The sequence below is a fragment of the Macrotis lagotis genome, chromosome 6 (genome assembly GCF_037893015.1).
Source record: "Macrotis lagotis isolate mMagLag1 chromosome 6, bilby.v1.9.chrom.fasta, whole genome shotgun sequence".
NCBI classification, from domain to species: Eukaryota; Metazoa; Chordata; class Mammalia; order Peramelemorphia; family Peramelidae; genus Macrotis; species Macrotis lagotis.
Window position 1 is genome coordinate 32,027,096 of NC_133663.1, and position 14,285 is coordinate 32,041,380.

Here is a 14,285-nt window from a genome sequence, read left to right on the forward strand (position 1 = left end):
AGCTGATTTAGACTCTGAGATCAGGGGGAAAAACACCAAAAACAACTTGTTAACAATAGAAATTCTTTCCAAATAGAATGAACTGCCCAGGAAGGAAAGAAGCAAATCATTCTTGTGCAAACGATGACCTATCTAAAAGGCTTGGCTTTAAATCTTGCGACCTCTTTGGGACTCAGTTTCCTCATCTGCAAAATGAGGATGATGCAAAATGAGGACTTTTAAGGACAGTCGTTTCTGGCTCTAAATCAATGATGCCAAAAGGTCTTTGGATACACATATTATTGAAGTAGATATTAGTGGTACTGATATCTTCATTTTACTTCCGAGGAAACTGAATCATACAGAAGTTAATTATTTTGCTTAAGATTCTACTCCATATATACAGCCAGTGTCAGAGGTGGGACTTTCCTTCAAAAATATTTCAAATGCAAACAGTATTTGAAGGTCAAGAAATTCAAATGTGTTTACTGAGACTCAACATCTAGAAAGTCAATGTATAAAAGAAAAGTTGTAATGGAGAGACTACAAAGTCAAGCCTCAGGACCCCCTGAGTCAGGAAGATACTTCTTCCTGAGTTCAAACCTAGCTTTAGACACTTGCTAGCTGTGTGATCCCGGACAGTCACTTCACCTTCTTTGCCTCAACTTTTTCACCTGTAAAATGATCTAGAGAAAGCAATAGCAAACTACTCCTGTATCTCTGCCAAGAAAATCCAGTGGAGTCACAAAGAGTCATAAAAGCCTGAGAAAATGACACAACAACAATTTCTATTGTTCTCTCAGGTTTTTAAGACAACAAACATATTAGAGCCATTTTAGACATGGGGAAGCAGAGAAATTTAATTTGCCCAAGGTCCCATATATGGCTCATAACCATTAGATGGTGACCACCATACAAGGTAAACCCATTGAGGGCAGGGACCCATTAATTTTTTTTATGTCTCTGTGCCTCCAGAGCCTGTCACAGAACCTGGGATGTAATAGGCATTTAATAGATAAATGTTCCTTGATTTTAATAAAATTGCATCCATTAATGTTAAAAGGCTTTCATTAAACTGAGGCAAGAATACTTCCTGGACCTTGGAAAGAATCACTTGTAAAGAAGTTCTTCAGTAAATTCATGAAAACAACCAGGTAGCTACCTGAAGTGGGTGGTAAGGAGTGGCTAGGTGGCACAGTGGATAAAGCACCAGCCAGGAGTCAGGAGTCCCTGAATTCAAATCAGATCTCAGACACTTAATAATTACCCAGCTGTGTGTCCTTGGGCAAGCCACTTAACCCCATTTGCCTTGCAAAAAACTAAAAAACAAAACAAAAGAAAAAAAAAGAAATGGGTGATAGACAATGACATCAAATAGGTCTACAACAAATTCTAGCAGGACCCACTGCTTCTCCCCTCCAACAAAGTGCCTGCCTATTCTTCTATTTTGAATTGGAAAAAAAAAAGATGAATAGGAAAAAGTAAATAGGTCTTTTCACTCCCCAGGATCTGAGGATTCTGGAGAATTTCACTTATATAAGCCTAACACTAATAATTTTTCATATTTATAAAGCACATTTAAAATTTAATCACAACTGCTCTTGTGAGGAAGGTAGACTAATATCATACTCCTTTCTCATTTCCTCATCTCCACCTCCTAGCTGCAATTCTCGACTAAAACCTCTCATCAAGAAGCCTGCCCCATTTCTCCCTATCCTGGTGTCTTCCTTCTGTAACTGCTCCTAATTTATCTGGGTAATAGCACCTACCCCTCTGGGCTGTTGTGAGAATCAAATGCGATAATAATTTTAAATGTTTAGGCCAGTGCCTCACATTATGTTTGTTGAATGAGAAAACTGACAAATAACCTGAGAAAACTATAACTTGAGTAGAATGATAGGGCCTGGGAAAATCAAATCAGTGTTTATTTTTAAAGTCAATTTATCAAGTTTCCTTCAACTCAACAGAGAAAGAATTTAGATAAGCAGAGTTTGGGGGGGGGGAAATGGGGGTATTTGCTCTAATGAGATTTTTTTTTTTTGTTCAGTAGACTAGGCTAGACTATGTTTTATTAATGGAGAAAATTGTTAGGTAAGACTAGCATAATTTAATTGCATTCTACCCTGAGTTCATTAGCACTTTCCACCAAATGAATCCAAACAAACATTTAAAAGGGAGAAAAACACTTTTAGTTGCTAAAGGGACTTTTTTTGACTTGGAGTCTCTTTTTGTTTCAAAGAAATACTGATGATAATTCAGAAAACTCAACCAAATGAGGTTGAAAATTAGGACGCTTACTAGGCATGGAAGAGAAATTAAAGCTTTTTTTTTTAAAAAAAGAGAGTTTATTTAAAAAATTCAATTCAATGAGTATGTTGGAACTGCCAACATACATGAAAACCAGAAAGGGAAATTCACCATCTAACCATATTTTTCAAGTTAAGAGAAATGCAAAAAGTGAATTATGGGAGAGGGGAAAAGTTAACTTGGAGCAAAATCATTATGGATTTTTAATGGGAATTGTAAAGAAATTGGTTGAAATCTGGTTCAGCTCTTACTTCACCACTAGGTTGTGGCCTAATGTGCATAGTGCTGAGCCTGAAGTCAAGTGGACCTGAATTCAAATCCAGTCTCCTACTCTTAGCATCTGAGAGCTGGGCAAGTCACTTAACTTCAGTTTGCTTCAGTTTGGTCAACTGTAATATGTAGAGGATAACAGCATCTTCCTCCTATGGTTGTTATGAGGATCAAATGTGATCATATTTAAGCATTTGGTACACAGGTATACAAAAAAGTGCTTAATAAATGCTTGTTGCTTTGGTAACTGAATAAACATTAAGTTGAATTGTTGAACTGAACCTAAAATTAAATTGTCTGAAAACAATGTTGTCAAGCAGTTGAATTTTCTAAAACCACTTTCAAAATTGAAAGGAAAAAAAATCTGAGGCTTCCTGATTTTACTAGTTAAGGCTGAGACTATGATGTGGTTTGGTTTTTAACCTAAATATGCTTTCCCCTGTTAAAAAGGAAACCTTTTCTAAAGGGTTATAAAACTGCATCAGCCCAGCAGTATCACTACTAAGTCTATGTCCCAAAAAAGATGAAAAAGGAAAAAAGTGGGGGAAGGACCTATTTGTACAAAAATATTTATAGCAGTTCATTTTGTAGTGGCAAGAATTGGAAATTGAGGAGATACTCATCAAATGAGGAATGGCTGAACAAATTGTGGTATATGATTGGAATGGAATGGAATGTGCCATAAGAAATGATGAATAGGTAAGATTTCAGAAAAACCTGGAAAGACTTATATGAACTGATGCAAAGTAAAGCAAAATGTGTAGAACCAGGAAAAACATTGTACATAGTAGCAGCAACATTAGGCAATGATCAACTCTAACTAATATCTCATCTCAGCAATATAAGGATCTAAGATTACTCCAAAGAACTCATGATGAAAAATACTATTCTACCCCCAAGAAAGAACTGATGGGAATCTGAATACAGATTTGAAGCATATTATTTTTTCACTTGGTTTATTTTTTGTTTTTGTCTTTTCCTTTGAGGTTGTGTCTTCTTTCTCAAGATCAATATTTAAGACCTTATCTTAAAAAAAGGTCAACAGCTTCCACTGCAGCCAGGGGCTATCTCTAGTCATCCTGAGCCATATCTGGTGACTGGATCCATATGGCTTCAGAAGAGAAAGTGAGGCTGGTGACTTTGCATGGTCCTCCCTCATTAAATTGTATTCACTTGCATGTCATGGCATCACCACCCTGATATCGTGGTCCTCTTTGAGAAAAAAAGTCAAACAACAAAATGGTAAAATGTATTGCATGGCTGAACATGTATGACCCATATTAAATTGCCTACTACCTTAAGAAGGTGAGGGAACGAGAGAGAAAATTTAGCACTCTAATTTTTTTTTTTTAAAAAGAGTGTTAAAAAATTTTATGTATAACTGGGGAAAATTTTTTGGTTTTGGTTTCGCAAGGCATTGGAGTTAAGCCCAAGGTCACACAGCTAGTAAGAATCAAGGGTCTGAGTCTGGATTTGAACTCAGATTCCCCTGACTCCAGAGTTGCTGTTCTAACCACTGCACCACCTAGATGTCCCCCAAATAAAATAATACTTTAAAAAAAATTTAAAGAAAAATAGGAAGACTCATTGTTGGGGAAGTAGGGGAGGGGTACATGAGGATAGTAATAATGTATTAAAATTACTATAATGTCAAAATAAAACACAACTAATACTTGAAAACAAATCAATTCACCCCAGAAATCAAACAGAAATTTTTAATCAGTTGTACATACACAAAACAAAACAAAAGCTATTTCTTTACCTCAGTATCCAAAATAAATCAACTAATCATATGGGATATGAGGAAGTTTAGGAAGCATAACTACTTGAATATCAATGAGATAATTATCAATGAGATCCATGCCTGGAAATAGAAGTGAGCAGGTCATGTTGGCAGAGCAAGGGATAACAAGTAACACCAGCCAAAACACCTAGGAAAGTACCCCCACCCCAAGCATATTGGACTCATGTTCCCATAGGAACTTCGGGGAGATGTGACTAAAATATCAGAGGGTAGGAAGGCATGGAGGAATCACAGTCTGTACTGTAGGAAAGAATGCCAACATCAATGAGATTTTATATCCATTGCAATAGCATTCTATCGCCATCATCTGGATGTTTCTCATGTCAGATCAATTTTCAATTCCATTTTCATCTATTTTGAACTAAAGTCTCAATATATAAGTGGATAAAGGAATGCAAGTTAATAAACAATGCAATAATGGAGCTTTCATTTTCATAAATCCGAGACTGTCACAAATCGGATTCTCTATTTCCAATGAAAGATATTATTTCCAAAGTCAAATCACTGCATGATACTCACCGTGGCATGATAGTTTCTATACATGGGCATTTTTAATAGCTTTGTCAAGTAATCTTCCAGCTGTTTCTGAAATGCAAATATTAGTTTCAGTTGTAATGTGTAAATATTTGAAAGAATGGAAAGCCATAAAAAAATGATTCTAACCTCAAGGACCAGTTACTGTCCTATATATTTCATATAGCAACAATCTTCTATTGTTCTCTTGAGTTATTTAAATTTTTAGTTACTAATTAACTCTAACATTCCATTTTCTAGGTCCTAATGAGATTATTATTTCCTTGATGGTAAGGATTTTTCCTTTTTTGGCATCTATCCCCATTCTCTCCGCTCTCCATCTCAACCTCTATAGCAAGGGAAGACACATAGTAGGTGTTCTATAAATACTTGGAGATTTTTATTTGAATCACCTATAGATGGGCAACTTGGAGAACAAAAAGGGATTCAACCTGTGATTTCATTATATAGGAATATTAGAATTTAAGCTGCTTGAGGGCAGGGATCATTTTTTCTTTTTGCATCCCTGGCATTTGTATGGTATCTGATACACATAGTAGGTGCCTAATAAATACTTTTAGACTTAAATTGCCTATGGGAACTTTTCAGATGAGCAAACACAGATTGGTTCCTTTTTTTCAACTAATAGTCTTAGAGAATTGATTAGACCAGGAGCCTAAGTGACTTGTTCAGAGTCACACTCTATCAGAGGCAATTTGGCAAAGTGGACAGAGAACTGGACTCAGGAACAGGAAGAGCTGGAGAGTAAATCTATCTACAGAATTAAATCTGCTCCCAAGTTGAGCATTATTCCCTTGTGCCAATAGGGAAACATGCTGATCACAAAATCAGTGTTTCCAATCATACTCTCACACAACAAAATAGAACCAGAGTCTTTTAAAGAAAAATGCCTCCATAGGTGCTAAGAATACAATGATCAAACTGAAAAAATTACCACTCTCCAAAGGTTTTCAAACTAGAATCAGAACCACAAAGTTGGCTAAACCAACTCTTCCCTTTTAGAACACAAAAAGTGTTTCCATATATTTATTTATTTTTGAATTCTCAGGTTAACAGTTGGAATTTTTCATTGGTTTTTGAAAACTGACATTAACTTGTGAATTCTCTACTGTTTAATTTCTAACTCAGTAGTGGACCTTTTTTAAAGTAGGGGGAAAGTGAGGTTTTATCTCAAGAGATTTCCGTTCCACTATTTTGATGTATGATACTCTACCCTTTGACAATGGGGTTTACATACCTCCAACTTCCTCCAATCTTATATACAATTTGGTAGGTAAATCCTAGAGAGTTGCCTAAATTTCAGAGACGTTGAGTGATTTACACAGGTAGTCAGTATCAAAGACAGTATTAAATCCAGTTATTCCTGATTTCAAATTCTAGTTTTCAAATGGATCCATGGTTTTATTGGTCTGGGGAAATCTAAGGAGGAAACTTCCTTTATTAACTCAGATCCACAACTATATCACAATTTAGAATTATAAACTAACTGAACAGTGGTAAAGTGACTAGTCCTAGAACTAAGACAAAGAGATCACAAATCTTTGTGACTCTCAGGCCATCTCCCTAGCCAATATGACACACTGCCTCTCTCTGCTTAAATATTGACAAATATATGGAAATGTATATAGAAAATATATATGTAATAAGTATATGGAAACATATGGAAGAATATGACACAGATTTCAGAGGACCATTAAAGATGACAATTTCAACTCAGAATGAGTTTGATTTGATTCAATTGGTAACAAATAGTTGAGACAAGAGAAGGTGAAGGACTTACCCTTCTACTGGAGAACTGTTCCTCTCTGACCATGTTTTCTGATGTCCGAGGTAAGCTTGGCATTGACCTTGGTTCTTCTCCTTTGACATTTTGTCTTCGAAATGTATGCCTTAAAACACACACAGAAAAGGAATATTATTGAACAAGAACAAGCAAGGATTATAAAGAATACAAGAAAACAAGGAAGACGTATGAGCTGGTTCTGAGACAGTCAGTGGAACCAGGCAAACCACACATACAATTGACAATAACGAAAAAAAAGTGAAATGCTTCATATTTCCAACAATATATCTATATCAATCTACCTCTATCTTTATATTTCTAAGGTCTATCAGGAAATGAATTACTATAAAGTAAAAACCAAGAAAGCATCAATAAATCTAAATGCAAATATGCACACAACTTAAACAAGAAACACACTGTTCAAATCTGACCTCAGACACTTAATAGCTGTGTGACCCTGGGTAAATCACTTAACCTCTGTTTGCCTTCTACTGGAAAAGGAAAATGACAAACCACTTCTGTATCTTTGCCAAGAAAATTCTGCAGACAATATTGGTGTGCTATGGTCCACGGGAACAAAAAATTGACTCATTAAACAATGGGAAAATACCTTTATAACATGACTCATATTTAGCAAGTTCTATAGTTTTTTTTTAGGTTTTTTGCAAGGCAAATGGGGTTAAGTGGCTTGCCCAAGGCCACACAACTAGGTAATTATTAAGTGTCTGAAGTCAGATTTGAACTCAGTTACTCCTGACTCCAGGGCCAGTGCTCTGTCCACTGCGCCACCTAGCCACCCCTTGAAGTTCTAATAGTTCTTTCAGGATTTCCCATCTGCCACAATGCACCAATGTACAGTTCAAATGAAACTACAGAATATAAGAGTATAAAAGGGATAAGGGCACATTGTTCCAATGGGAGAAAAACAAGAACTAATTAGATAGCAACTCCCTTATTTGACAAATAAGGAAACTGAGGTAAAAAGGAATAAAGGGATTTTTCCAATGTCACATCATTAGTAAGAAGTATTTGATAATACTTAAGATTATAGATCTAGAGTATAGTATAGACTAAAATAAAGAGTTATCAGAAATCATTGAGTTCAGCATGTTCATTTGACCAATGAGGACACTTAAGGGTCATTGAGATCAAGTGACTTGCCCAAGTTCATATAACCATTAAGTAGCATTTGTAAAGCTTATTGAATTCATTCTGAAATAGATGAAACATTTACCTTTTAGTGGGAATTGGAATTCGAATAAAAGCTTTGTACTTCAGTAGTTCTCTATGAAATTCTTGAAAATGTTTGAATTTCCTTTTTACTTGCCATGTAAATTCACCATGCGTTAATTCAATAGTGTATAGATTAATACTTGGTACCTGCAGTGAGAGATGAAAATTACTGGCATCTGGATGGCAACTGATACGCCAATTGATTGTGATATTTAAAAAATGAAGAACTGAATCATGTCACAGACTTGAAGAATGGACAAACAAGGAGTAGCCATAATTCTCAGAAAGTTGTTCAATGACTCTTGTCAAACAAGACCAATCCCCTCACTTTACAGAAGTTAGATTGTTCGGAAAATGGCATTAGTGTTTTGTATACTCCTCACACAAGCACATCATTAAAAGACTCTTAGGTTTTAAACCCCTTAGACGATGCATTCCTGGAATTACCTAAAACCCTCTGTCTAGAAATATTAAGTCAGTGGTCTTTGGTCACCCAAGTACAAGCACATTTGGGAGGAGAGGTGACTGAGGGAAAGGGGAGATAATGCCAGGAGACTGGATCCAGATGTATATTAAAAAAGTGGGGGGGCCAAGATGGCGACAAGAAGGGATCGAGTCTTAGAAGCTCTCTGATAAAACGTGAAACTAAGGACTCTAACTAAACTTTCCAGAGACAGAACCCACAAAGGGACCCAGTGAGGCAGTTCTCCTACTCAAGGTAACCTGGAAAAGAGCAGAAAGGCTCTGCTCCCCGGGGTCGGAGGGGCGGCTGCCAGAGCAAAAGAACTTCAGCCTCCCAGAGGCAGCCCCAGGGCACTGGGAGCCAAGGCTCACAGCAGTGGGGGCAGTTTCCTGACCTATGCCCCGAGGAGCACCGGGCACAAGGTGGGGGAACAGCGGGGGACCTCTGTCAGAGCGAGCACGTGGAGCCCAGCCCTCAGGGCACAAAGGGAGCAGCTTGGTCTTGCTGCAGCCCAGATCCAGAAACAGAAGCAGGTGGAGCTGGAGCCCATAAGCAGGAGCCCCCAGGGCATGAGCCCATTGAGCTCAGGGAGGGGAGTGAAGAGAGAGACTGCCTAGCTCTGTCCTCTGACCCTGGAACAGGATGCTGGGGCTCTGACCACATTCAGATCCTGATCCCAGGCAGGGCCCCCCCACCTCAGCCCCGTGGCAGAGGGGGGCGCTTATGGTCATTCACAGACCAGGAGGGAGGACAGAGCCTCACACACTGAGACCCTTGTGGGAGTGTCCCAAAAGTGCAGGAAGCACCCCAAAACCAGGCCCAGGCTGGGAAAATGAGCAAGCAGAGAAATAAGAGGAAGACCATTGAGAAATGTTTTGCAAATGAGCCCAGGAAGGATCAAAATACTCAGTCTGAAGATGAGGAAGCACAAGCTCCTGCATCTAAAGACTCCAAGAAAAAACAGAAATTGGGCTCAGGCTATGATAGAGCTCAAAAAAAAGACTTTGAAAATCAAATGAGGGAGTTGGAAGAAAAACTGGGAAAAGAAAGGAGAGAGATGCAGGAAAAACATGAAAATGAAGTCAGCAGCTTAGTCAAGGAAATCCAAAAAAAATGCTGAAGAAAATAGCATGCTAAAAACCAGCTTAGGTCAAATGGATAAAACAGTTCAAAAAGTTATGGAGGAGAAGAATGCTTTAAAAAGCAAAATTGGCCAGATGGAAAAAGAGATAAGAAAACTCTCTGAGGAGAACAAATCCTTCAGACAAAGAATAGAATTCAGGGAGATTGATGAATTTACCAGAAATTAGGAATCAATACTTCAAAACCAAAAAAATGAAAAATTAGAAGAAAATGTGAAATATCTCATTGAAAAAACAACTGATATGGAAAACAGACTTAGGAAAGATAATTTTAAATTATTGGAATACCTGAAAGTCATGATCAGGAAAAGAGCCTTGACATCATTTTCAAAGAATTACTACAGGAAAATTGCCCTGATATTCTAGAAGCAGAGGGCAAAATAGAAATGGAGAGAATCCACCGATCCCCCAGAGAAAGAGATCCCTAAAAACCAACCCCTAGGAATATTATAGCCAAGTTCCAGAACTCCCAAGTCAAAGAGAAAATATTACAAGCAGCCAGAAGGACACAGTTCAAATATCATGGAGCTGCAGTCAGGATCACACAGGACTTAGCAGCAGCTACATTGGAAGCTCGTAGGGCTTGGAATATAATATACCGGAAGGCAAAAGAGCTTAGAATGCAGCCAAGAATGAAGTACCCAGCAAGGCTGAATGTCCTCTTCCAGGGAAAAAGATGGACTTTCAATGAACCAGGGAAATTTCAAATGGTCCTTTTGGAATGGCCAGAGCTGAACAGAAGGTTTGATCTTCAGATAAAGGACTCAGGTAAAGCATGGAGATTGGAGGAGAGGGGGAAAATATGAGGGACTTAATGATGATGAACTGCATAGAAAAATGGCACTGATAATACTCATATGAACCTTCTCAATTAATAGAGCAGGTAGAGAGAGCTTTTATAGTTGAAGCACAGGAGAAAGCTGAATTTGAAGATAAAATATGGTGTAAAAATGGAGTCAATAGAAAAAAAGGGAAATGGAATAGGAGAAAGAAAAAGGAGAGGGGGAATAGTCCAAGATATTTCACATAATAAGATTTTTTTTTTATTACAAAGAGCTATTGCAATGATATGGAAGGGGGGAGGCAAGGGGGAATGAGGGAACCTTTGCTCTCATCAGAGAAGGCTAGGAGAGGAAACAGCAAATATACTCAATGGGGTATAGACATCTGGAGTAAGAAGGAGCGGGGAGCAGGGGGAAGGGGTGGGGATGTGAATAAAGGAGGAGAGGATGGACCATGGGAGGAGAGTGGTCAGATATAACACATTTTCTTTTTTACTTCTTGCAAGGGGCTGGGATTGGAAGACCTGTCCAGGACCAGGCCAGGTGGATGCTGGGCCTAAGGGGTGGTATGGGGGCTCAGGGCTTCTTGGCCCCAGGACCAGGGATCTGTCTGCTGTGCCACTCAGTGACCCTACAGCAGAGTCAGAGTGAAAGGAGAAAGAAAATATAGTACATGGTAGTGGAGAAATAAGAAAGGAGGGAGCTGCAATCAGCAATGGCAATAGTAGAAAAATATGGAAGTAACTTTTGTGATGGACTTATCATAAAGAATGTGATCCACCCGTGACAGAAATGTTGGTGTTGGAACAAAGACTCAAGCACATTTTTGTTATTATTATTTGGGGGAGGGTGCAGGGCAAGTGGGGCTGGGTGGCCTGCTTGGGGCCACATAGCAGGGTGATCATTGGGTGTCTGGGGCTGGATTTGGACCCAGGTGCTCCTGGCTCAAGGGCCAATGCTCTGTCTGCCACCCAGCCACCCCTACTATTATTACTATTTTATTTTATTTTGGGTCTTTTTTTTTTCCTTCTTTTTGGTTTTTGCAGGGCAGTGGGGATTGGGTGGCTTGCATGTCACATGGCTGGGTGATAGTTGGGTTTATGAGGCTGGATATGGACTTGGGTGCTCATGGCTCCAGGGCTGGTACTTCGTCCATTGCGCCACCTGGACACATCTACAATTATTACTATTATTTTTTTAATTTTAATTTTTTTCTCTCCCCTTTAATTTTTTTCGCCCAAGCAAGTCTATCTATATTCATGAGGTGAGGGGTATTTTGTTTACTTGTAAACAAGAATATTTTATTAATGTAAAAAAAATTTATACAAAATGAGAATAAAAAAATAAATTAAAAAAAAGTGGGACTACTTTGCTCTTTTTCATTTCCCAGAAATCATACAGAAAACATGGTAATGGGGAATTTCCCATTGTGCTGCCTTAAAAGGAGCCTAGAAAATTAGATTAATGTGGTAGAGTCTTAAAGTCGATGAGAGGTACCCTGAATAATCTTCTTTTCAAAAATGTCTTTCCAATTCCTCATCCTTCCTTAGCCCACAAATGAAAGATTCAAGATTAAAACTTCTTTCAAAAGTGTTATTCTAGAAGATTATACTATTCATTACAATAATTAGTTTATCAGACTGGCTAAAATGAAGCCATGTGGAAATCAGAGCTTTTATTTTGGGAAATGGGAAGGCATAAATTTGAATCATAAGAATCTTTAGAGATGGGATCAGCTTATGTAGACTGCCATCAATGAAAGAGCTTGGACAATCATAGGGTACTGGGAACCTGGAAAGAAGTATGGAGGAGGGTCCAGGAAACAGGGGGAAAAAGGTAGTAATAGAAGCAAAACAAACTTGCTAGCTCTGAAATTTTACTTAAGCATGTAGGGGTAATGGTACCTGTGAGTTGCTGAAAAATCACCTTGGATCCATCTTTGAGAGATTGCTAGTCCCTGAAGTTCTCTGAAAATATGTGGCCAAAAAACCCTACATGATATTGTTATATGTGTAGTCAAAGCTCATTCATTAAGCCACTATTATTAGCAAAGAACTTTGCTACGAGTCATGCAAAGATAATTAAAATATGGTCTGCATAGTATATAGTCTATTTTCTTCTTTAGTCTGCCTCAACTATACCACAATGGGAATATTACGTTCAGTTGAGGATGCTGCATTTTAAAAGATTTAAATTATCAAGCATTCAAAGAAGGGCTAAAAGCATGGTCAAAGGGGCTTGAGACTATACAAGTAGATTGGTGGGAGGAACTAGGGATGTTTATCATGAAAAAGAGAAGAAGATGCATGAGATCATGTTGGCTTCCTTCCACAATTTTGAAGGGAGAGATCAGTCTCAGTCTATCTGGTTCTAGTGGTCAAAATTATGATATATGGGTAGAATTTACAAAGAGACAAAATGAGGTTTTATGTAAATTTTGGGCTTTTCCCACTGTGTGGTGATAGCAAGGGGAGAAAGCAAGAGATCAGAAATGGACCCATTACTCCTAGCTGGAGAACAAAGATATGGACATGGAGGCAAACATGGCAGACACAGGGAGACAAGAGGATTGATAGAAATAAGGTAGAATCTAATTTGGGAGTCACCAAAAAAAACCCCATGTAATAGAGAAAATAAAATAACAAGGTTTTAATGTACTTGGTAGACTTTTCTTTGAAATCTTGAGGAAATTAGGAGAAATACAAGTCCTATCCTGAGCTTTTTAATTATATGAAGACCCTGGAGTCTTAAGCAAAGGGCAAGCTCTGGTCCTACCAAGCTGACTAGAAGTTAAATGTAGACCAGATGAGAGGGTGTATATCTCTTGGCCAATAGATCAGCCTGGCTAAGCCCCAAGAGGCTCTTCATCAAGTCACCTGCTGCCAAGTGAATTTTGGTGGCCAACAAATTAGGAAGGCTCTCTACCCAACTAACATGGTGGAAGAGATGCTATCTGCACTGTTGTAGCTTAGTCAACCCACTGGGAACAATCTTTTGGGATATATAAAAGCAAGTAAGTGAATCAGCAATGTACAAGTAGGAGTGAGGATACAGGCATGTACTGACCCTTGTTGTTGAGGTGAATCTCTCCACTTCCAAGACCTGGGCTTTGATGGGACACCCAGTGAGATAGGTGGTTATGTTGGGCTCCTTAAATCCTTGAGTGTGGTAGATAATAGAGAAGGGGATGCGCACTAAAAACAATCAATTGATTAAAGTAAATTTGATGACCATCAACAATCAGAAGAGCATTTTATATCTTTAAAAAAGCTTTGCCTTCCTCATGGAGCTGTCTGTTAATTCAGCTACAAGTCTGGGTTCCACCTCGCACAGGTGAGCACATTGAGGCTAACCTACCTAGGTCACCATCCAGATGACTTACATCCAAGTGGAATTTGAACTCAGTTCTCTCTCTCTCTCTCTCTCTCTTTTAGTTTTTACAAGGCAAATGGGGTTAAGTGGCTTGCCCAAGGCCACATAGCTAGGTAATTATTAAGTGTCTGAGGTCAGATTTGAACTCAGGTGCTCATGACTCCAGGGCCAGTGCTCTATCCACTGCACCACCTAGCTGCCCCTCTCAGTTCTCTTTAAAAAAAAAACTCTCTACTCCCTCCTTGGACCCATATCACCTCTCACCTGAACTACTGTCTCCCTGACTCATAGTCCAGGCAATCCTCAACTGTTATAGATCATCCTGAAATGCCAATCTAACTAATGCCAATCACTCCCTTCTTCAGTAAACTCTGGCAGTTGTCCATACCCCCTAAGATCAAATCTAAAATTCTCTATTTGACTTTCAAAGCCCTTCATATCGTGATCCATTCCAACCTTTCCTGTCTTCTTACACCTTTCTTTTCTCCACGTATTCTGCCTCTTGACTGCTCCTCCAATAACCACATGCAATATCTGGACTATGGGGGATTCTCCATGTCTAGAACTCTCTTCTTGCTGAACTTCCCTGGCTCCGTTCAAGTCTCTGCTTAAATCT

At 38.6% G+C, this 14,285-nt stretch overlaps 1 protein-coding gene across 4 annotated transcripts in view; it reads right to left on the reverse strand.

The window, feature by feature from the left end:
• Positions 1-14,285, reverse strand: part of PLD1 (phospholipase D1) — a 257,572-nt gene that overhangs the window by 111,448 nt on the left and 131,839 nt on the right. For all 4 annotated transcript variants that reach the window (XM_074190927.1, XM_074190925.1, XM_074190924.1 and 1 more), the window contains 4 exons: positions 13,364-13,491; positions 7,912-8,057; positions 6,675-6,783; positions 4,880-4,945 (listed from right to left, as the gene is read on the reverse strand). In XM_074190927.1, the coding sequence (XP_074047028.1) occupies positions 4,880-4,945; positions 6,675-6,783; positions 7,912-8,057; positions 13,364-13,491 (449 nt within the window). The remainder of the gene's footprint in view (positions 1-4,879; positions 4,946-6,674; positions 6,784-7,911; positions 8,058-13,363; positions 13,492-14,285) is intronic.